This window comes from Chiloscyllium plagiosum, chromosome 4, assembly GCF_004010195.1.
Source record: "Chiloscyllium plagiosum isolate BGI_BamShark_2017 chromosome 4, ASM401019v2, whole genome shotgun sequence".
NCBI lineage: Eukaryota > Metazoa > Chordata > Chondrichthyes > Orectolobiformes > Hemiscylliidae > Chiloscyllium > Chiloscyllium plagiosum.
In genome coordinates this window covers 60,174,078-60,199,997 of record NC_057713.1, presented here as the reverse complement: position 1 = coordinate 60,199,997, position 25,920 = coordinate 60,174,078, and the positions used below count along the sequence as shown (strand labels likewise).

General features: G+C 41.5%; 1 protein-coding gene across 2 annotated transcripts in view; it reads right to left on the bottom strand.

Annotated features, from left to right (window-relative positions):
* The window catches only part of mapre2 (microtubule-associated protein, RP/EB family, member 2), a 154,098-nt gene that overhangs the window by 51,632 nt on the left and 76,546 nt on the right, over nucleotides 1-25,920 (bottom strand). Inside the window, exon 1 of one of the 2 annotated variants that reach the window (XM_043688283.1) lies at nucleotides 18,676-18,901. The exons of the other annotated variant lie outside the window; for it this stretch is intronic. Coding sequence (XP_043544218.1) covers nucleotides 18,676-18,806 — 131 coding nt within the window. The 5' untranslated portion in view covers nucleotides 18,807-18,901. Of the gene's footprint in view, nucleotides 1-18,675; nucleotides 18,902-25,920 lie in introns of those variants that run through there. 2 annotated transcript variants of the gene reach the window in all.

Below are 25,920 nucleotides of genomic sequence, written 5' to 3'. Positions count from 1 at the left end.
AGTTTGTTTTTCAGTATTTCATCAAATGCTTTTTGCAAATTCATGTACCACATTATATCTTTATCAGTTCTCTGTTAACTGAAATCAACTCCTGCAAGATGCTTAAACATAATACGTCCTTAGGAAATTAACCCTCATTTTCCTCAACTGTGACTAAATTATCATTTTTTGAAGGTTCACGAACAACAAGGACAGCCTAGTTACGAGACATTATTCTTTTATAAGCAAGGATGCAACTTCTGCAATTCTTCAAATTCCTGGTACCATCTGAGATTTGAAAATATGACTATCGCCTTCATAATTCCACACTCACTTTCCTCACTGTTCTTGAATGAGTTTCATCCTGGTTCTTTTTAAAGGCGAAATAGCTTGTCAATGTCTCTCCTGATCAATTTTAAAAGCTTCAAGAGTTTGAATTACCTCCTCTTTCATCACGACTTGCTTAGCAACTTCTTCCTTCATAAAAGCTGATGCAAAGTATTCATTCACTATGAAAGTTATGCCCTCTGCCTCCCAGTGTAAGTTACTTTCCAATTATTAATTGGCCCTGTTTTTAAGTCTTACTATTCAAAAACAAAACTTCTTTAAAAACTCTTTCATAAGATGAGGGAGTCATTAGCTGGATGAACATAAATGCCCATGACAGCGTGGTGGTGAGTTATCATCTTGAACCACTGCAGCTGATGTAGGTATACCCACAGCGCTTTAAGGAAAGAAGTTCACAATTTTGACCCAGTTCCACTTCAGGAAGGGAACTTGCAGGACAGTGGTGCGCCCATTTATCTTCTGCCCTTGCCTTTGTCCAAAGAAAAGTCACAGGCTTGTTAGATGCTGTCAAGCAAGCCATAGTGAATTGATGGGGTGCATTGTGCAGGGAGTACACACTGCTACCACCATGATTCAAAGGTAGAAGGAGTAAATAATGAAGATGGTAGGTTGGTGCAAATCAAGCAGGATGCTTTGTCCTTGATGGTATTGAGCTTTGGAGCTGAGTTTATCTAGACAAGTGGAAAGCATTCATCACACTTCTGACTTGGGTCTTATGAATGATGAACACTGCTTGGGAATTAATCACCTCAAAATTCAAACCTTCTGTAGACATATAAATTGTATGGCTAGCCCAAATCAATTTCCGATCAATAATAATCTCCAAGATGTTGACAACAGGAAATTTAGCGATGGTTATGCCATTGAATGCTACAGGAAGATGGTTCAATTTTCTCTTGCTGGCATTGGTCATTATATGACACTAGTGTATCATGAATGTTTTCTGCCACTTATCAGCTGAAACCTAAACTTGTCAGTTTTTGCTGCACACATTGTCTGAATCAGTATCCGCGGCATCACAAATGTACTGAACAGTGCAGAAAATTCTTGACTTCTGACCTTACGATGAAGGAAATCATTTGATGAAGCAACTGAAAATTAATTTGGCCAAAGAATTCTGAAGTGCTTCTGTTGTGACATCCAGGGAGTGAAATACTTGACCTCTAATAAGCACAACCAACTTCTTTGTACCAGGTACCACTGTCACCAACATAAAGCTACCCCAATGATTCTCATTGGGATCAGTTTTACTAGGGATTCTTGAAACCAGGTTCAGTTGAACGCTGACTTGATGTCAAGAGTTGTCATTGTCAACTCACCTCTTGGAGGTTCTTTTGTCCATATTTGTAATGAGGTTCATTATGCACCAATAGAAGACCTTCCCTTTTATGTTAGTCGCCAATTTCATTCCATGCTTTCTTTACTTTTCTTATTTAGTTTTTCACTTCTAGTTGCTCACTGTCCCCTCAACTTTCTGCATACAACCTACTTTGCAGTTGTATTATTCACCAGCCTAGTTCACTTCAACACCTTCCCTTCCCCCCGCCCCCCACCTCCCACACTGACCCCAACTTAATCTTGTTGCTTTCATCACCCAGGAGTCTCTGGATTTGTTTGCCCTTTTTAATTTGTGAATGGTGCGAGAACTCACCCACAAGGACAGACCGCTATCAAGTTATTGCTTTGCCTGTCATTCTTGGATACTCATTGAAGTTTGTTTTCTCTTGGATGATTTTCTAACTTCACATTGTTCCTTGCCCTTTTCCATTGATCAGTGTAACATAACATTTGGCAATGCCTATTAAAAGTTTCCTGACAAAATGCATACCTGAGGCATTATAAGGATATTTGCATCTACCTTGAGCAAGGAGGTGAAAGAGGTGGAAATTTCAATCACTAGAAAAGGGCTTAAAATTGATAGGCTGTCTGCACTTAAATGACAAAAAAAAACTGGTGAGATTCCTCCAGAGATTACAATGCTAGGCAGAGGACGGGGTAGCCGGTGAACAGGCAGATACGGCGTGTAGTCAGTGAGGAAGGACAGACAGTTGATAGGGAAAAGTTACACAGTCAGTGGGATAGGCTGAAGTATGTGTATTTTAACGGAAGAAGTGTCAAGAATAAGGTTTAAACTAAGTGTCAAGAATATAATTTAAGCTAAGAGCATGGATCAGTACGAGGAGCTACAATGTTGTGGCCATTACGGAGACTTGGAATCACTGAAACAGGACTGGTTGGTAGATGTTCTGGGGTTTTAATGTTTCATCAGGAATAGGGAGGGAAGTAAAAGAGGTGGGGGAGTGGCATTGCTAATCAGGCATAGTATCACAGCTGCAGAAAGGGAGCTCTTAGAGGAGGGTTTGTCAACTGAGTCATTATGGATGAAGTCAGAAACAGGAAAGGAGCAGTCAACTTATTGGGAGTTTTCTACAGACATCCACCCCAATAGCAACAGAGACATGGAGCAGCAGATTGGGAGGCAGATTTTGAAAAGGTGCAGAAGTAACATGATTGCCATCATGGGTGACTTTAACTTCCCGAATACTGATTGGAACCTCCTTAGCACAAATATTATTTGGATGGAGCAGATTTTGTCAGGTGTGTCCAAGAAGGATTCCTGATTCAATATGTAGATAGGCCAAATAGAGGGGAGGCCATATTGGATTTGGTGCTTGGCAATGAACCAAGCCAGGTGTCAGATCTCTCGGTGTGAGCGCGTTTTGGTAATAGTGATCACAGCTCCCTGACCTTTACTTTACTCAAGGGATAGGAGCAGACGGTTTGGGAAAGTATTTAATTGAGAATGGGTTAATGACAATGCTTTTAGTTAGGAACTGTGGAGCACAAATTGAGAACAGATATTCACTGGGAAATGTGTTTAGGAAGCACTTGCTGATAGTGCTGGATAAGTTTGTCCCACTGAGGCAAGGAAGGAATGGCAGGGTGAGAGAAATGTGGAACATTTAGTCAAGAGGAAGGAGGAAGCTTACTTAAGGTTGAGGAAGCAAGGATCAGACTGGGCTTTAGAGGGTTACAAGATAGCCAGGAAGGAACTGAAGAATGCACTTAGGAGAGCGATAAGGGGGCATGGAAAAGTTTGGCGGATAGGATTATGGAAAACCCAAGGTGATCTATACTTAGGTGAGGAACAAGAAGATGGCCTGAGAGGGTAAGGCTAATCAAGGATAGTGGAGAGAACTTGTGCCTGGATTGGAGGTGGTAGGGGAGGTCCTTAAATGAATATTTTGCTTCAGTATTCATTAGTGAGAGGGACCTTGTCGTTTATGAGGACAGCATGAAACAGGCTGATATGCTCAAACAGGTTGATGTTAAGGAACTCCCCCTCCCACTCCACCAAGGATATGCAGGTCTTTGGACTCCTCCAATCGCCAGACCACAACAACATGACAGTTGGAGGAGGAGCGCCTCATCTTCCGCCTAGGAACCCTCCAACCACAGGGGATGAACTCAGATTTCACCAGTTTCCTCATTTCCCCTCCTCCCACCTTGTCTCAGTCAAATCCATCGAACTCAGCACCGCTTTCCTAACCTGCAATCTTCTTCCTGACCTCTCCGCCCCCACCCCAGTCTGACCTATCACCCTCACCTTGACCTCTTTCCACCTATCGCATTTCCAACGCCTCTCCCCCAAGTCCCTCCTCCCTACCTTTTATCTTAGCCTGCTGGACACACTTTGCTCATTCCTGAAGAAGGGCTTATGCCCGAAACGTCGATTCTCCTGTTCCCTGGATGCTGCCTGACCTGCTGCGCTGTTCTAGCAACACATTTTCAACTTTGATGTTAAGGAAGACTGTGTTGGAAATTTTGAAAAACATGAGGATAGATAAGTCCCCTAGGACAGATTGGATATACCCAAGGTTACTACAGAGAGGGAGGGAAGAGATTGCTGCACCTTTGGTGATGATCTTTGCATCCTCACTGTCCACTGGTGTAGTGCCAAATAATTGGAGAATGGTACAGGTTATTCCCTTATTCAAGAAAGGGAATAGGGATAACCCTGGAAATTACAGACCAGTTAGTCTTATGTTGGTGGTGGGCAAATTATTGGAGCGGATTCTGATGGACAGGATTTATAATTATTTGAAAAAGCATAGTTTGATTACGGATAGACAGCAATGCTTTGAGAGAGGCAGGTCATGCCTCACAAGCCTTAATGAATTCTTTGAGGATGTAACCAAGCACAAGGATGAAGGTAGAGCAGTCGATGTTTCATTAGATTAGATTACTTACAGTGTGGAAACAGGCCCTTCAGCCCAACAAGTCCACACCGCCCAGCCGAAGCGCAACCCACCCATACCCCTACATTTACCCCTTAACTAACGTTACGGGCAATTTAGCATGGCCAATTCACCTGACCTGCACATCTTTGGACTGTGGGAGGAAACCGGAGCACCCGGAGGAAACCCACACAGACACGGGAAGAACATGCAAACTCCACACAGTCTGTCGCCAGAGGCGGGAATTGAACCCGGGTCTCTGGCGCTGCGAAGCAGCAGTGCTAACCACTGTGCCACCGTGCCGCCCACCATGTGGTGTATATGGATTTGCACAAGGCATTTGATAAAGTTCTCCATGGTAGGCTCATTCAGAAACTAAGGAGATATGGGATACAAAGAAATTTGGCTGTCTGGATATAAAATTGGCTGGCCCATAAAAGGCAGAGGGTGGTAGTTGTTGTAAAGTATTCAGCCTGGAGCTCGATGACCAGTGGTGTTCTGCAGAGATTGTTCTGGGACCTCTGCTCTTTGAGATTTTTATAAATGACTTGAATGAGGAAGTAGAAGAGTGCATTAGTAAGTTTACCGATAACAATGGTTGGTGGAGTTGTGTATAGTATGGACGGCTGTTGTTGTTTGCAACAGGACATTGACAGGATGTAAAACTGGGCTGCTAAGTGGCAAATGGAGTTCAATATGGAAAAGTATGAAGTCAATCATTCTGGAAGGTCAGATTTGAATGCAGATTATAGGGTTAAAGGTAGGATTCTTGGTAGTGTGGAAGAAGAGAGGGATACTGGGGTCCACGTCCACTGATCCCACAAAGTTGCCACCCAAGTTGAGAAAGTTATTAAGGCGGCATACGGTGATTTGGATTTCATTAGCAAGGGGATTGCGTTTAAGATCCGCAAGGTTATGTTGCCTTGGTTAGACCACACTTGGAATACTGCGTTCAGTTCTGGTCGCCTCAGTACAGGAAGTATGTGGAAGCTTTCGAGGGTGCAGAGGAGATTTACCAGGATGCTGCCTGGACTGGAGGGCATAGCTTATGAAGAAATGTTGAAGAACCTCGGTCTTTTCTCAGTGGAGCGAAGGAGGATGAGAGGTGACTTGATAGACAAGTACAAGATGTTGAGAAGCATAGATAGAGTGGATAGCCAAAGACTGCTTCCCATGAAATGGCTATGACAAGATGGCTTAACTTCAAGGTGATTGGAGGAAGGTTTAGGAGTGATGTCAGAGATAGGTTCTTCACACAGTGATGCGTGAGTGGAATGCACTGCCAGCAGTGGTAGTAGAGTCAGATATATTAAGGACACTTAAGCGACTCTTAGATAGACACATGGATGATAGTAAAATGAGGGTACGTAGGTTAGTTTGATCTTAGAGTAGGATAAAAGGTCGGCACAACATCAAGAGCCGAAGGGGCTGTAATATTCTAGGAATCGTCCAGGAATTTAAAACACTTTCTTTCTGCACCATCAGCCCAGTAATACATTCACCTGCTTTATCCTATTTCCACAATCACTGGGGCTGGGTGTAATTCAGAGATTACTTCTTTTTACATCCAACTTAAATAAAACTACAATTGAGCTTTGTAGTAACTCTACACGAATAACAGCCATGAAGTCATTCATTGCTAGGTTTTCAAAGAAAAAGCTAAGAAAGATAAATGAAACACTATGGACATAACCAAGCCACTTCACAGAATCAGAAGTACTATAGTACAGTAGATAGTCATATGGCCCATCATGTCTGCACCAGCCCATTACTTAGTTACAAACTCTTACTTTTTCCCATACCCTTGGCACATTTTTATCCAAATTAAACATCCATGCCCTTTCAAATGTTTCAACTGAACCGGTCTGTACTATACTTCCAGGCAATGCATTCCAAATCCCAATTACTTGTTGAATGAAAATGTTTTTCCTCACTTCATCCTTGCTTCTTTCTCAGCTCATTTTATATCTATGCCCTCGTGTTCCTTTTACAATTAGGAATAGTTTCTCTCCAAATAGTCCACTCATGATTTCAAAAATCTCTGCCAGATATCCTCTTAGCCTTCTCTCCCATGGGAGAAGTCCCAATTCCTTCAATCTATCCTCATAACTGAAGTTCCTCATCTATGGAACCATTGTGGTAAACTGCTTCAGCATACGCAACACATTCACATCCTTCCTATAAAGTGGAACCCAGATGGAATACAATACTCTAAATGAAGTCTAACAGGGTATCATATACAAAGATCTCGTGCAATTCTGGTCTCCTTCCTATCGGAAAGACTTTGTGAAACTTGAAAGGGTTCAGAAAAGATTTACAAGGATGTTGCCAGGGTTGGAGGATTTGAGCTATAAGGAGGGGCTGAACAGGCTGGGGCTGTTTTCCCTGGAGCGTCGCAGGCTGAGGGGTGACCTTATAGAGGTTTACAAAATTATGAGGGGCATGGATAGGATAAATAGACAACGTATTTTCCCTGGGGTCAGGGAGTCCAGAACTAGAGGGCATAGGTTTAGGGTGAGAGGGGACAGATATAAAGAGAGACCTAAGGGGCAACTTTTTCATGCAGAGGGTGGTAGGTGTATGGAATGAGCTGCCAGAGGAAGTTGTGGAGGCTGGTATAATTACATTTAAGAGGCATTTGTATGGGTATATGAATAGGAAGGGTTTGGAGGAATATGGGTCGGGTGCTGGTAGGTGAGACTAGATTGGGTTGAGATATCTGGTGGGCATGGACAGGTTGGCCCGAAGGGTCTGTTTCCATGCTCTACATCTCTACGACGCTATGTCACCTCCTTGCTCTTGCACTCTATTCCCCTATAATTAAGGGCAATGGAACATGCTTTACTTACTGTTTTGTCTATCTGTCCTACCATTTTCAAATGGCCTGCACACAAATACATCTAGGTCCCTCTGCTCCTGAACTACTCTTCAAATTGTATCATCTATTATTTTCCTACAAAATACATCACCTCATGCATGGAAATTCATCTTCCACCTATTTACCTACTCCACCAACTGAATCTTGCTAACCATTGGCCTCAATGCCTTATCAACTTTAAGTACCATCTGTCTATCCAACACTTCTGTCCTATAAATTTTGAACCCTTCTTCCTACCAAGTTACCTTCCTCAGTCATCATGGATTGGGTAGCACCTCTCCCTTTAGCATGGACAAATGTCAAGTATTCATTTAACACCTCAGCCATTCCCAATCCTGTGTAAATCCCGTTTCCAGTCCCTAATTGGCTCTACTCCTCCTTTTGCCACCTTTTACAGGGCCACAGCAAATTTTCTGACATTTCTCTATGGCAGCTGCCAGTCTCTTAACTCCTACTTGCTTCTCTTTTTTATTTTTTCACCTTCCTTTTTAAGTTCAATAAAATTAAGAATCAAAAGAAATATTTTCTACCTGACATCGTAAACACACTTTTCTCCCGCTTACCTTAATTTAACCTCTTTTGTCATCCTGTGACTCTCTTTGTTTGGTCTACTTTCTCCATTTGAGAGAACATACCTCAACCATACCTGAATCATTGACTATTTGAAGATAGCCCATTGTTCAGTTATTGTTTTACCGATCAGCCTCTAGTTCCAGGCATTTCTACCCAGCTTGGTTCTTGCCCCAATAAAATTCACTCTCCAACTGATTTTCTCACTCTGGATGATTGTATATCATTCTCCATCATCCTGAACTTTACAATATGATCACCATCTCCTAAATGTTCCTAACTGACACTCACTTGAAGGAAGTGTCACTTTTCTACCAAATGACGCTGCTGCTAGTTGGATAATAAATAATACCTGAATCTACTTTATTTTGCTCTTTGACTTTGCCACTCTTTCACTGAAAGTTCTGCCTCTGGCTCTAATAAGGTATCAAGGATACTGACAACCTCCATGTATTTGTCAAGTGGCTCAATATGTGCAAGCCATTGAGAATCGTCAGAGCCAAAGCACAACAGATCGTGAACTAACTTGATGTCTACATAATATTATTTCTAATTAATCAACTGTTCAGAGATGCTATTACAGACCTCTGGAGCAAGTGGGACTTGACCTCAGACCTCCTGATTCAAATGGTAGGGATACTACCACTGCACCACAAGTGGGCCCTCTTAAATGTTATTTCTATCTTTTGCTTCACTATTGTAACTATTTTCTAATCAACTGGGTCAGAGGTCTTATTACACACCTCGGGAGAAGGGGAGACTTGAATCTGGACCTCCTGATCCAAGATTGGAACACTCCCACTATGCCACAAGACAGCCTGATGTTATTTTTGATGATTCTTGATAAATGGCTTATGCCCGAAACGTCGATTCTCCTGCTCTTCTGATGCTGCCTGACCTGCTGTGCTTTTCCAGCACCACACTCTCGACTCTGACCTCCAGTATCTGCAGTCCTCACTCCTCCCTGATGTTATTTTTAACAGATAGCAGGCTAAAGCCAGGTGTGAAACACTGATTTGATTTCACACTCCTTATTCCTATACTGAGAAAACTGACATTTTAAATGACAGCACAATTTAACTCAACCCAACAGGATCACAAGGTCCAATCTCTCAGCCAGAAGTTCTGGGCTCAAATCCCAGATAGGGATCATTATAAAAGTTGACCATGGAAAATGTTCAGAGCTCAAGTAGAAGACAGCCTGTACCAACCTGATAGTAAGATAATATCATTATACAAATTAATTTCAAGAGCAAATCTTGTGAAAGGAGTATACAAGCTTGTAATTTCCACACATTGGCAGTGCCCGACAACACGATTAGGGCACTCTCAAATATGAAAACAGGCCTTCAACTCCACAGTAACTGTGCTGGTAGTCACTCCTCCTGACTACCTGGACAGATGCATTTGGTGATAGGTACACTGGCAAGATCACATATGAATTTCCCCCTTATTAGTTAGCTCCCCACTACTGTTGGTACAGTACAGCAGCTAGACTCCTTAGAACTAACCAATGAGGTCAGTAATTTGCTACCAAGCCACTCTTGAGGATTGACATCGAGGGCCCCAGCTTGGAGTATATTCTGTGCCTTTGTCACCTCCAAATGATGTTCAACATGGAGGAGTATTATTTTAGCAACAGGAGCAGGAGATTGGTGGTGACCAGCAGATCTACGGATCCTCCTTTCAGCTCATGCCATAAGACATCATGTGGTCCATAGTCAATGTTGAAAATGCCCAGGGTAATTTCCTTCCAACTGACATTACTGTGCTGCAAGCCTTGCTAGTGGCGCCTAGAACATTATCTCAAAGATTTTTAAGAATGATTACATCAGGCTGTTGTTGTTTGACTAGTCTGTGGGACAGTTCTCCCAATCTTAGCACAAGATATTAGACTTCATTGAGTTGACAGGGCTGCCTGTACCAGAATCATTTCTCTCAAGGTCAAATGGTCCATCCAGTTTCTTCTCTTTCATCAGACTTTGTATCAGGTTAGTACTACCAAAGGCATTTCACAGGGCATTTTAGAGTCAGCCACATTGCTGTAGATCTAGAATCATATACATGCAGATTCCCATCCCTAAAGGGTATTAGAGAACCACATGGACTTTTATGACAATGCTCACATAACCATTAGATAATGTGGCCAATTACTACTCAGTCTACTCTCCACCATCAGTAAGGTGATGGAAGGTGTCATCAACAATGCTATCAAGCAGCACCTGCTCAGCAATAACCTGCCTAGTGATGCCCAGTTTGGGTTCTGCCAGGGCCACTCAGCTCCTGACCTCATTACAACTTTGGTCTAAATATGGACAAAAGAGCTAAATTCCAGAGTTGAGGCGAGTGTGACAGCCCTCGACATCAAAGCTGCATTTGACAGAGTGTGGCAAAGAGCCTGAGCAAAACTGGAATAAATGGGTATTGGGGGCAAACTCTCCAATGACAGGAGTCATATTTGATACATAGGAAGATGGCTGTGCTTGTTGGAGGTCAGTCCTCTCAGCTCCAGGACATCTGTGCAAGTGTTGATCAGGTTGTGTCATAGGTCCAATCGTCTTCAGCTGCTTCAATGACTTTCCCTCCATCATAAGGTGGGGACGTTCACTGATGACTGCACAATGTTCTCACATACTCAGATACTGAAGCAGTCCATGTCCAAATGCAACAAGATCTGGACTATATCCAGGCATGGGTTGACAAGTAGCAATAACATGTGTACCACATAGATGACAGGCTATGGTCATCACCAATAAGAGACACAATCAAACCACCACCCCTTGACATTCAATGGTATTACAATCACAAACCCCACCGCCAACATCCTGGAGGTTATCATTAACCAGAAAGTCATCACATACACAGCGGTTATAAGAGCAGGCTAGAAATACTGTGAGTAACACACCACCTGACTCCCCAAAGCTAGGGGTGTGATGGAATACTCCCCATTTGCCCAGACGTGTGCAGCTCCAACAATACAAGCAGCTTGACATCATCCAGGATAAAAAGTAGCCCGTTGATTGGACCTACATCCACAAGCATCTACTCCCTCCTATCTACAAGATGCAATGTAGAAATTCACCAAAGATCTTCAGGCAGCACCTTCCAAACCCACGATCACTCCCATCTAGAAGGACAAGGGCAGCAGATATATGGAAACACCATTATCTTCAAGTTCCTCTCCAAGCCAATCACCATCCTGACTTGGAAATAGATCGCCATTTCTTCACTGTCACGGTCAAAATCCTGGAATTCCGTCCCTAATGTCATTGTGGGTCAACCACAGCAGATGGACAGCAGCAGTTCAAGGACGCAGTTAACCACCAACTGCAATGGCAACAAATGCTGGTCTGCCAGCAATGCCCACATCCCATTAAATGATTTTTTTTTAAAAATGTAAATTCAGCCCTGTTGACCCTGCAGTCCTTGAGGGTGGGTAGTTCAGTTGTGTAGATGGCTAGTTTGTAGGGGATGACAACATAGTAGTTTCAGCCTGTGCAGGAACTGAACCTATGAAGGGCAGTCCTTCTCAACCTCTCCTCTCACCTGAGGTATTGTGATCCTCAGGCTAAACTATCACCAGCCATATGTTTTTCTCAAGGAGAAAGCAACCCCATGGTCTGATAGGACTATGGCAACTACAAACTGGGAAGTCTTTTCACAAACAGATCCGTAGACATGCTGGGTTCTGTCCCTTTGGAAAAAAGCTTGGCTTTGCCCGAACAGATTCAAACAGACGAAAAAGCAAAATTCTTTTTTACCCCAATGGGCAAACCGGAGCAGGTTTTCAGGCCCTTTGGAAAACAGCTTTTTTATTTTAAGGTCCATTCAGGTTATGTGAAGTACTTCCCCACCCTCACTACCCCAAAGGATCCATACTGATGATAGCTGACTCAAAAACCAATAACTTTTTTTTTAAATCTGAAAACCGGTTGGTCCTGAGATTGTCAGGAAAAGAATTCCCAACCTGTAACATTGTTTGCATGAATATTAGTACAGCTGTCTCACTGACTAGTTAAGTCTGATATAGTCACTTATGGAATTACAATTTACAGAATGTCCCAGACAACTCCATCACTGTCTCTGGATATGTCCCACCAGCAGGAGCTCCTGCAAAATTGGGGTCAATGGAAATCAAGGAGGGGGAAACAAAAACGGTTGACTGGAGTTACACCTAGCACAAATGAAGATGATTGTAAATGATGGAGGTCAGTCATCTACGTTCCTGTCCGGTGTACAGCTAATTTTTAAAAGAGGAAGATTCAACAAGATCAATTGGACTTAAATTATTACGAATAACTTAGCTCCATCTCATTGATAGGAAAGACTACTGAATCTTTACTCAAAAGATGCATCAGAAAAGCATAAAGAACTGGAAATAATAGAATAAATTATGCACCCAGTTTTGAAAACTGGTGGTTGTGGCTGCTTAATAAACCTTCTTGAATTAATTTAAGTGACAAAGAATGGATCTGGATGATGCAAGAGATAAGTACGAACATTTTAAAAGTTCTTAATAGGGAAACACATTGTGGACTCAGATGAAGATCAGAAGAAATAGCACTACGCAAGAGAAAACTGCTGCTGGAAACATGGGTTGTCACAATGTTCTTTGAAAAAAAAACCTGAAGCACAATTTCAAAAATTGGAAGAGGATAGCAAACAGAAAAGGGATACTGCTACATTTGTCAAATAGGAAGGAAATTATCAAACAAATTTAACTACAGACATCGTACATTTTGTTATGACGAATTGAGGCAACATTCTGGTTGGATTATCTGGATTTAAATAAAAGAGTTACAACAGGATGTGGGGAACAAATTAAATGCAGGTTAGAAAGAATCACAAGAAAAGAAAAGCAAGCAATCCACCAGAAATACAAATATTTTTAAAAACAGCAAGTTATGCCAGATTGACATAAAACTTTGGTTTGAACAACTAAATTATTTTTCTTGTTATCCAGATGTAAAAACTGCCATGCTACAGGACCAGTACTAGGGCTCTAACTTTTCATAATTTGTCTCAATGGCTTGAAGAGATTTGTCAAATTTACTGATAACACCAAGTAGGAGGAGAAAGTGAGGACTGCAGATACTGGAGATCAGAGCTGAAAATGTGTTGCTGGAAAAGCGCAGCAGGTCAGGCAGCATCCAAGGAACAGGAGAATCGACGTTTCGGGCATATGCCCTTCTTCAGGAATGACAGGATTCCTGAAGAAGGGCTTATGCCCGAAACGTCGATTCTCCTGTTCCTTGGATGCTGCCTGACCTGCTGCGCTTTTCCAGCAACACATTTTCAACTCTGATAACACCAACTAAGTTAGGAACAGGACATAAGACAACTATAAAAGAACAGAGATTAGATTATACCAGTTGACAAAGGTTGACAAATGGGATGCAATGGAGAAAATAAGAAATTGTCCATTTTGGCAGGAAGAATTAAACAGAAAGCACTTAAAGAACTGAGCATAGTTGAGTTGATCGCACGACTTAAAATGGTACGAAGATACCATAGAAGGAATGAGAAGTATTTACAAGGATGATTCCCACTCTCAACACTGAATAAACACAAAGAGATGACAAAAAGAAATGCAATGACAGAAGGCTTATGTGAAACATAAATGACAGCCCAGACCTGTAAGTTCAACTTAGCTGAATAGGTGGTTAAATACTCAGCTATACCACCCTTGATATATGTGCTCATTTTTAACAAATCAAAGTGGTAATGCAAGCTCCCATTACAATTCCATTCATGGCCAATTGAAGCCAGACTCACGTGGAACAGATATAAACATAGGAGTTAGGAAGAGGTGATCATTTAGTCCCTCAGACCTGCTCTTCGACTTAATAAAATTTTGCCTCATTCAATTGGAACCTCAAAATTTCACATTTTTGCCTATGCCGTATCCCTGAAGAAGGGCTAATGCCCGAAACGTCGATTCTCCTGTTCCCTAGATGCTGCCTGACCTGCTGCGCTTTTCCAGCAACACATTTCCATCCCTATACCATATTAGTCAGGCCACAGCTGGAGAACTGTGTGCAAGTTTGATCACCAGACAATAGGAAATCTAGGACAGCACGAGAGGGTGCATGAGAGATTCACCAGCATGTCGCCTGGAGTAGAGAGATTGAGCTACAGAGAGACTACATAGTCTGGGAATATTTTCCTTATGGCAGAGGAAAATGAGAGAGATCTGATTGAGGTGTATAAAGTTCCAAGAGACACAGATGGGATTTATGGAGAGAAACACTCCCTAAAGAGACGGGTAATTGCTGTGCTTTTCCAGTACCACTCTACTCCAGAATCTGATTTCCAGCATCTGTAGTCATTGTTTTTACCAGGTCAATAATGGGGACAGAGTTTTAAGGTAAAAGAGCAGGAGATCAAGGGAGACTGGAGGATTTATTTTTCCAATCTATTCAGAGGGTTGACTGTATCTGGAACTCCCTGTTCTAAATAGAAGAAGAAGAAACCTTAAGAACTTAAGAATTCTTTAGATAACGCTTGAAAAGCCATAGCATATAAAGATGCAGGCCAAATGTTAAAAAAAGGATCAGATTGATGGATGTTTGATTATTGGCACAGACGTGATGGGCTGAACAGCCTCTTTCAATGTAAAAATCTCTGACTATAGTAGATCTGAACAACAGAACCATATTTGCAGAATCTAGTCAAATATAGTCTGCCCAATGTTGATGACCTCCTTTAGTTTGTAAAGGAATATTATATAATTATCTTCAGAAACTGTCAGAAGAGAATCAAAGCTTTAAGTTCCCTATTTATATCTAATGATTTTGTTATAAATGTTCTATTGTGGATATCAAAAACAGTGCCTGGGTCAGTTGTGATTTTTTCCTCCTTTGCAAGATGAATGGACACTTCCAACCAAACATGCACATGAAGGTAGATCACTCCATTAAAGGGACTGAACAATTTTCAGTAAACAAAGCACAGCAAAATTCATTGCCTTCAGGAGCGATTAATTGTGTCAAGCCAGACTGTTTACACTCCATATACAGCAGCTGTAAGGAAGCTGCATTTCATGTTGTTTAATGCGATCTCTTTCAAATTGGTGGTCACCTATACACCAATGACTATTATTTAGAAACCACTGTTGTTTCTCAGAAAATATTAACAATTATTTTCAAATCTGATCCACTTGTTTTGAGAAAAGATTTACCTTCCAAGAATGGCCTTTTATTATAGTTATCAAATATAACTTGGAATATTTTGGATGAATATTTGTTTTTGGTGGAAGCATAAATCAAAATACAACACAAGAAGAATACTCAAGATGCACTGTAAAAACTACCTTCTCAAACAGGTAATACTCCTATGCAGCAACATGTATAAAACTACAACTTCCAGTGATTTCCATTATATTCAATGGAATAAGATATGATTTGGGCTGAATGTACGATATAATTAACCAGCAGTGTCAACTTTGCAACTTTGGAAAGAACAGCTTTCTATAAAAACATTTGGTATAATTTCATAATCCATTGCTTTTTTTAATATAAAAATTAACATCTAACACAATTCATCTGTAAACACACTGGTTGCGCAATTCGTTGGGAATATTCAGTAAAGGAAATATTTGAATGCAGGTTATTTGGTTAAAAAATTTGCATAACAGAACAGTCGTCATTCAAATACCCTCTACCATTTTTATAAATAGATAAGCAAACAATTTCATTGAGGCATTATATTCTGATAATTACAAATAGTTACAATTTTTTAAGCTCTAGTACAATTCAAAGCATTTTCCAAAGATTAAAGATAGATATCGGGGGAGGGGGGGGGGGGGAAGGCAGGGAGAAGAGTCCTGAACCAGAGGGAATAGGTTTACAGTGAGGAGGGGGAGAGGGAGAGAGATTTACAAGGGCCATAAGAGGCAACATTTTCATGCAGAGGATGGTGCGTATATGGACTAAGCTGCCAGAGGAAGTGGTGGAGGCAGGTAAAATTGCAACATTTAAAAGGCATCTGGATGAGTATATGAATAGGAAGAGTTTTGAGGGATATGGACCAAGTGCTGACAAATGGGACTAGATTAATTCAGGATATCTGGTCAGCATGAACAGTTTGGACCAAAGGATCTATCTCCTAGCTGTACATCTGACTCTTAGAACTCTAAATGCATCAAATAAAAATTCAGGTCTTTCAAGTCAGCAGTACATGCAAAACATTAGATCTCAGGCCGAATACACAGCCAGAAAGTTTTCTATTCAGAAGTCAAATGTCTGACAATGTGTTTACGATGAAAGGCAGACATAGAACAATACAGCGCAGAGTAGGCCCTTTATGTTGCGCTGACCTGTGAACTAATCTAAGCCCATCACCCTACACTATCCCATCACCATCCATATGCTTATCCAAGGACTTAGCGAGTTTTGAGAAAAGGAATAGGAAGTGACTTCACCACAGGAAATAACATCACCAACCCAAAGAAACCCAAACATATAAATAGAAAGCAGGAAGTTTCAGCATTGCTTTGCATAAAGTCCACTGAAGATGTTACCTAGTAAGGTAATGAAACGTCTGGAAATGAACCTTTCAGCTCAGCGAGCAAACCTACATCCAAAGACTGTTTAAATGCCCCTACATTGGCAGGCAGGGCATTTCATGCCCTTACCACTGAGTGAAAAACCTGCCTCTAACATCGGTCTTAAATCTATCACCCCTCAATTTGCAGGTTTGCCCCCTCGTACAAGCAGATGTTAGCATGCTAGGAAAAAAGACTCTCACTGTCCACCCTATCTAATCCTCTGATCATTTTCTATGTCTCTATTAAATCCCCTCTTAGCCTTCTTCTCTCCAATGAAAACAGACCCAAGTCTCTCAGCCTTTCCTCAGAAGACTTCACTTCAGACCAGGCAACATCCTGGTAAATCTCCTCTGCAACTTGTCCAATGCTTCCACATCCTTCCTGTAACGGGAGCCCAGAACTACACACAATACCCCAAGTGAGGCCACACTAGCATTTTGTACACTTGCCACATGACATCATGGCTCCAGAATGCAATCTCTCTACTAATAAAACCTCACACGCTGTATGCCTTCTTAACAGCATTATCAATCTGTGTGGCAACTTTCAGGGATCTATGTACATGGACACCAAGTTCCCTCTGCGCATCTACACTAAGAATGTTTCCATTGACCCAGTATTCTGCCTTCCTGTTTTTCTTCCCCAAAGTGAATCACCTCACATTTATCAGCACTGAACTCCATTTGCCACTTTCAGCCCAGTTCTGCAGTGTATCCAATTCTCCCTGCAATCAATAACATTCTTCCACACTGTCCATCCACTTATGCCTATGTCCAAATCGTTTATAAAAATGACAAACAGCAATGGTCCCAAAACAGATCCTTGTGGCACGACTAGTAACCGGACTCCAGGCTGAATATTTTCCATCAACCACCATTCATTGCCTTCCTACAGAAAGCCAGTTTCTAATCCAAACTGCTAAATCACCTTCAATCCTATGCTTCCGCATTTTCTCCAGGAGCCTACCATGTGGAACCTGATCAAAGGCTTTGCTGAAGTCCGCGTACACCAAGTCAACTGCCCTACCCTCAACCACATGCTTGGTCACCTTCTCAAAAAAACTCAATGAGGTTTGTGAGGCACGACTCGCCCTTGATGAATCCATGTTGACTATTTCCAATCAAATTGCTGCCTGCTAGATCATAAATCATATCTTATAATTTTTTCCTACAACAGATGCAAGGCTCGCTGGTCTATAATCCTCGGAAAAATCCCAGACAACCAACAGGTAACATATTTCAGAATATGCAATACTTGTACACAAAAGCCTAGAATTTTTTTTCTAGCAATAGACAGTTTCCAAAAGCTTAATGGGAAAAATATAAAAGACCAGAATTTGGCTTATTAAAACAAGTGATCTCCACCCACAGGAATTTCCCATTTTATAAAGAAATCTTACCAGCTCTGGTTGCCCTATTTCATAGCATTTTTTTAAAATAAAAGATTGGGCTTAATATTTCTCCCCAGGCAAAATTCAGATTATATTTTATATCTACTGCTCGTTTCCCCAGATTATCTGAATGGTTGCAAAGGTCCAGTTTCTTTGTACAAACCAGCTACAAGAGGAAATCTCACTGAATGCATGACATGGTGACCTCGACAGTCAGGCATTCCGCCAATCAGATCCTTGAATTTTATAAGCTCCATCAATCTAGTTTGCTTAATAAAACCACTAACTGCTCAATTTTAAGGAAGCTATATTTAAAATTCATTGGGGAATATCCTATTCTTCCGTTTATTAACCAATTTTAATTTCAGAAAATTATGTCTCGCATTCAGTAACTAGAATGGCGTAGTCCTATCTGACAAGAATAATTATCTTATCCGAAATAACGGCGTAGAAAGGAACTAGCAGAACCCGGGGAGGGAGAAAGGAAGGAAGGAAGGAGAAAAAGCACAAGAGCATTCATTAAAAAAAAAGCGGGCCACTCAGCGCTATTGATGTGCAAAAGACTCCATACAATAATATGCCACATTTCATTTCAAAAGACAATAAGACATACAAATAAAAAACTATTAATCATATCCAAGCATATGCAGCTTTATTATGTAACCTATTGCATTTCCTCATTCTGTTGCAGTGTCCAGCCATATCTAAACCAAAAACTGATTACCTGTAAGAACGTTCTCCTCTCACTGTGTGCTTCCGAAAGGGAATAATGGTGCCATTGTCCTGAACGATGTCGTTATTATTCTCACCATTTGGGGAAATTGCTTGTTGTGTGGGACCAGGCATTGGAACCATCCCAGACTACAAATTTCTGACTGCGTATTGTAGAGTAGGCTCTGAGCCCGTTTCTTCACAACAGGGCTCTGCTTGACCTCACGAATGACGTCAAACGTACGAGAGAAAAATCTGGCGACGTTCAGCAGAAACCTCGTCATGTGACAGGGTTTTACCATAGTAACCAGCTAACTCGTCAGATCTTAATAACCCACACAGGAATTTAGCTCAGCCACGTCAATATTTAAGAGGCGAGACAAGCAGCAAAAGCAAGGATACTTCCAACTGTTGTGTAATCCCTTATGCCTAGACTTGCCTTCCTGAGGAGTTCCCTTTTCATTCAAACAATATCATTCCTGATGAAGGGCTTTTGCTCGAAACGTCGATTTTCCTGCTGCTGGGATGCTGCCTGACTTGGTGTGCCTTTCCAGCACCACGCCCTCGTCTCTAACCTCCAGCATCTGCAGTCCTCACTTTTGCCTAATATCATTTTCAGTCGTGTAAGTGACATCTGGACTGGAATCATTCACGTTCTGTTAAGTTTACAGCATGTTCCCCGTTTTCTAAAATGGATTACTAAGAAAAGCAAAAAACAGAGTGGAAGGTCATTCAGCCCCTCAAGCCTGCCTTAATGCTAAAATCGTGACTGATCTGCCCCAGATCAGTCTTTTATGCTAGCTCCTCAAACTTGTTGCAAATATTTCAGCAATTTATCCTCCACAACTCTGATATAGAGAATTCCACAAATGTCCTTGGGGAGCAGAAACTCCTTTGTATCTCAGGTTTAAGTGTCTTATTCTGTAATTATGTCCCCTAGTTCAAGATTCCCCCATTAATGAAAACATCAACATCTCCTTGTCAAGCCTCAGAATCTTGTACATTTCAAGAAGATCATATCTCATTCTTCTAAAATAATAATTAAAAAGGCATAATCTGTTTTGATAGGTCAACCTCTTCATCCCAGGAATTAGCATTATGAATCTCTTTTGAACTGTCTCCAATGCCAGTGCACTCTTTCTTAAAAGTAACCATAGATAGCAATCCAGATTCACCAACATCCTGTGCATCTGAGGAAGGGTCACCGGACCAGAAACAAACTGATTTCTCTCCACAAATGCTGCTAGACCTGCTGAGCTTTTCTAGCAATTTCTGTTATTAGATTACATTAGATTCCCTACAGTGTGGAAACAGGCCCTTTGGCCCAACCAGTCCACACCGACCCTCTGAAGAGCAACCCATCCGGACCCATTTCCCTCTGACTAATGCACCTAACACGATGGACAATTTAGCATGGCCAATTCACCTGACCCACACATCTTTGGACTGTGGGAGGAAACCAGAGCACCCAGAGGAAACCCATGTAGACTCAATGTGCAAACTCCACACAGAATCGAACCTGGGACTCTGGTGCTGTGAGGCAGCAGTGCTAACCACTGAGCCACCATGCCACCCTTGTTTGATTTACAGCATCCAGCAGTTCTTTAGGTTTTTAGATTTCTCATATCCTAAATACAACATGCTTTTCCACTTATTTTTGCATCAGCAACTTTGAATATATTATGCTCTGCCTTCTTCTCCAAGTCATTAAAATGGATCATAAATAAGTGAAGCCCAATGAATGATCCTTCTGGCATTCCACTAGTATGTATATTTCTAACCTGGAACAGATTCTGTCTTTAATACATGCTAATACATTACCCTCAAAACAATGAAATGCTGTCTTGTGTAATAACTTTTTATGCAATACCATTTTGAATGTATTGTAGAAATCCAAATATATTATAGCATTGAAGCTCAGTTCTTGACCTTGCTAGGAAGTATGAAGTACTTGCTCCATGGGTCAAATGAGGAAAAAGTCTGTGAGGAGGATAGGCAAATTGACCACTGCATCATGGTGCAGGAATCTACTTTAGCAGGAGGAGAAAAATGAAAAGTGGAAGGAGATTCTATAGAGTACCAATAGCATCCCTTATAAGCAGGATCAAGAGTCTCGCATAGCACACTGCCTGCCTGCAAAGATATGGAACATCTCAAACTACCTTGAAAGGATACGGAGTGTTGCCAACAACATAGGCAAGAGATCTTGTTTGGGGAATATCAGAATTAGGGACAAAATTAAAGATGAGGACCTCTAGCGTTATAATCCCTGGATTATTACCTGAGCCACTTGCAAATTGACAAAGAAATAGGAATATTAGGAAAGTAAACATGTGACAAAAGGAGTTGAAAAAGAAAAAGAGAGGTCTCATTTCATGAGGCAATGGCATCACTATTTGGACAGAAAGGCACTGGGATCATCTTCACTTAAACTAATCTGGGACCAGGAACCTAGTGAAAAGACAAAATAATAGTCACAAGGACATTAAACTAGTTGGGTTAGGGCTGCTCAGGAGAGGTTATTGAAGTTCCAGAAGAGTATGGAAAAGGCCAAGAATCTCACTTCAAATACGGGGATAACTATGAGAAAGGATGCAGCCGATGCAAAACTGAGGGTGTTGGACTTAAATGCACACAAGATAGAAAACAAGATAAATGAGCTTGTACAGTTCAGTCTTCATTACTAGCATATATGTTATTTACTCGTGTGAAACAGTATAAATTCAAAGATGAAAAACTGATCAACTCTTGAAATAGGGGCTTGTCCTAATCTAATGAAATCCATTCCTCAAATCCCAAGGTTTATTTTTCGTTATGGATCCTATGAGAAGTCCATAGGAGATTGACAAATATCTTCCAAAATATGGAGTCTTTCGAAAGATCTTGCAGAGACAGATGGAAAGAGCATTAAAAAAATGACAATGGTGTGCCAGATTCAAGGTTTTTGTAAAGATTTGGAGATCGGGTGCCGATTGTTGTGGTTGTGGGTATGTTTGCTGAGCTGGGAAATTGATTTGCAGATGTTTCATCCCCTGTCTAGATGACATCTTCAGCGCTTTGAAGCCTCCTGAGAAGCCCTGCTGTACTGTCTCTTCTGGAATTGGATTGATTCAGTTTCTGCTGCTTCCGAATGCCAGTTCCAGTTGTTCATTTTTGTTGAAGGAGTCTGTGACTGAGTGCCATGCTTCTAGAAATTTTCTGGCTGTCTTATGATCATTGTGTTGTCCAATCGGATTTATGGTCCTGGTCATCTGTATGTATGGCTACTATGGACTGGAGAGCCAAACCACATATTGAAGGAACACCACCTCATCTTCCACATGGGCAGCCTACAGCCCAGAACATTCAACTTTGAATTCTCTAATTTCAAATAACTTCCCTTCCCAGCCCCTCCCTCTCATTTCTATTCCTCTCAGCCACCTATCAGATTCATCCTTCCCATAAACCAACCAGGTTCTACCCTCTACCTATCACCAGCGATGCCCATCCTGCTCTCCCTCACCCACTTCCAGTCCTGAAGGGTTATACCCGAAACGTTGACCTCTCCACCTCCTGATGCTGCCTAGCTTGCTGTGTTCGCCCAGCCTCCTGTTTTTCTACCTTATTTGATGTAACAGCATTGCTTACTTCAATGACAAAATTCTAGCCAGAGAGATAATAACCAACCTCCTGAACAAGCAGAACAGACAGCATGACCAGGGAGCTATGAACAAGGACTGTATGCTCAAACGAAATCGACCTGTGCTTGATGACACACTTCACATTCAACAACCAAAAAAATGAACAGATCAATGGAACACCTGTGGGCTCACCCATCTCTGGGCTCATAGCAGAAGCAGTGATGCAAAGATTGGAACAAACACCCGGAGCACAAATCCAACCCAAACTCTAGATTTGATACATAAACGCCACTTTGGTTATCATTAAGAGAACAGAAATCGAGAACAAACACCGGATTATCAACACCATTCTCACAGGGATCAGATTTACGAAAGAGGAGGAAACCAACCATCAACCGGATGTGATGGTAGAAAGAACACAGAACAGTGAATGCACCACAAAAGGTGTACAGGAAAGCCAAACACACCGGCCTGGTCCTGAATTACAACAGCAACCACCCAAATACACAAAAGAGAAGCTCCATTAGGACCCTGTTCAAAAGGGCTACAACACAGTGCAGCACTCCCGACTTACAAAGGGAAGAAGAATACCTCCACAGAGTATTCGCCAAGAACGGATATCCCCACAACTTCATCTGCAGATGGTTAACAGCCTAACAACATAATGAGGACATGTCCTAACTCACTAGCCATGCTACCTTACGTTAAAAAAAGGTTTCAGAACTGACAGCCAGACTTCTCCTACCACTAGACTTTGTGACAGCCTAAAAATCGATAGCCACGCTCAGACAACTCAGCAGGACAAAAGACCCTATACCCGTTTGCAAGATTACATTACATTACAGGCCCTTCGGCCCAACAAGTCCACACCGACCCGCCAAAGCGTAACCCACCCATACCCCTACATTTACCCCTGACCTAACACTACGGGCAATTTAGCATGGCCAATTCTCCTAACCTGCACATCTTTGGACTGTGGGAGGAAACTGGAGCACCCGGAGAAAACCCACACAGACACGGGGAGAACGTGCAAACTCCACACAGTCAGTCGCCTGAGGCGGGAATTGAACCCGGGTCTCTGGCGCTGTGAGGCAGCAGTGCTAACCACTGTAATTTACAGGATTCCATGCAAAGACTGCATGAAACACTATACAGGGCAAACAGGCAGTCAACTCACAATCCATATCCACGAACACCAACTAGCCACTAAACGCCACGATCAGCTATCCCTAGTAGCCATACACACAGATGATAAGGACCACAAATTTGAATGGGACAACACAACAATCATAGGATAAAGCTAAATATAGGATAGCCAGAGAATTTCTAGAAGCATGGTAACTCAGCCATGGACTCCATCAACAAGCACATTGACCTAGACCCAATATACCAGCCACAACAACAACCAACCAGAACAGGCAACCGGAAGCAGCAGAAAGGGAACCAAATAAATTCCAGAAGACACAGTAAAGCAGGGCTTCACAGGATGCTCCAAAGCACTGAAGATATCACCTTGCCAGGGGACGGAACATCTGCAAATCAACCTCACAGCTCAGCAAACGTACCCACAATCGCGTGAGATATTTCATAACATAAACCATCCATACTGGGGCAAAACCTTTTTTTTACTGCGTGTTTGGAAATAAATATAGAATCTATTTGGATAGTTTACTTTAGATTTATTTGAAATAACACTCAAAATTGTTATAACTAGTTGTTTAAATCATGTGTTGATATAACCTTAAGACAAAAATATCAATGTGACGAGAGGCAATTTTTAATAGTGATATTCTAAATTAAGCGCGATCTGGGCAGAGTAGTTACAGAAAAAACTGTTTCCGTTGGTGGAAGAACTCAGAACAAAATGGCACAGTTTTAAGATAAAAGGAACAATGACAACACGAGGACTTTAATAGTGAATGGTTAGGATCTGGAAGGCACTGCTCAAGTCCGTGGTGGAGGTAGGCTCAGTTGAACCATTCAAGAGAGAATTGAATAGGTATTTGTAAATAAATAATGTGCAAAGTAATAGGGAAATAAGAGCGTGGCAGAAGGTAAGTTGCTCCTTCAGATTGGTGAGCAAAGACATTGATTCTATGGTTAATTTCAGTTTCAGTATTTCAGCCACAAATAATATGTTTTGCATTTTGTAAACTCTGCTGGTTAATTGAGTTTCATCAGTACATTTTTAATTTAGAAATTTGTCCTATAATTTTTGAATAGGATGTGCCTGAAGTCATTTCTTCCATTTAAAAAAAGGTTAACTACTAAAGCCCGTTCTGGCTAACCAGTGGTGTCAGCCACCTGGCTCATAAAATGATGGTTTGCCCCCTAATGACCAACTCTCATTCTTCAGCTAGCCAGTGGTGAGAGCTGAAAACAAGTAAACTAGCACAAAAACAGAAAACACTAACTGTCTTCACACACTTACTAGACTCAACAGCTAATACGGAGTATTGCATGACACCATCCAGATAGGATATCCTCATCCAATTTATCTGGTCTTAAAGGAGACATTATTGCTGCTCAGAATTCCCCACAAAAGGGATCTTTCCACTCTAATACTATGAAATTGTGCTTGAGTGTAGCACTGTTCAGCTATGCTAAATAGTCAAAAACATTTGTAGAATCAATCTCGATATAATGGAGATATAAATTAATATACCCTAGCAGATATTTGGTGGAAACGTACCTTCAAGATGTGTTTCCAAACATGTTGCTTCTTCACATATATAGTAAAATAATATATGCTTCAGGATGCTACATCACAATTCCTTTCCTTTCATGAAAGCGAGTGTGCTTCCAATTAAACCTGTTGAACTATAACCTGGGTTTTGTTTAATTTTAACTTTCCTTTCATGGATTTACTTGCAAAAGTACATCTATTTGCACTTTTGACTCTTCAAGCATATCCACCATTTATAAGGCACAAGTCAGCAATGTGATAGGAGACTTGCCACAAACCTGGGTAAGTGCACTTCCAACATCACTTAAGAGCTCAACTCCATCCACGACAACAAAGCCTGTTTGATCAGCACCCTAATCACCACCTTGTGTGCTATTTCCATTCACCATCAGCACACAGTGGCAACAATGTGATGCAAGGTAGCAATTCACCATAGCTCCCTCAATCGTGCCTTCCAAACTTACAACCTCCATCCCTGGAAGGGCATGAGCAGTAGATGCATGGAATCATATTACCTACCAAGTTTGCCTCAAATCCACATATCTTGCTGACTTGGAGTAATGTTGCTATTTGTCAGCACACCCTCGGTTTTATCAGAATTTAAGCTTTGGTTTGTTTAAATTGTCCTTTTTGGAGATTTTTTTCAGAAATGATACATAGTTTACTGATACTCTACAATCTATTTTGTGCTGTTACACTATATATGAGCTGAAAATGAGTTGCTGGAAAAGCGCAGCAGGTCAGGCAGCATCCAAGGAACAGGAGAATCGACTTTTCGGGCATAAGCCCTTCTTCAGGAATGAGGAAAGTGTGCCCAGCAGGCCAAGATAAAAGATAGGGAGGAGAGACTTGGGGGAGGGGCATTGTAAATGCAATAGGTGGAAGGAGGTCAAGGTGAGGGTGATAGGCCGGAGTGGGGTGGGGGCGGAGAGGTCAGGAAGAAGATTACAGG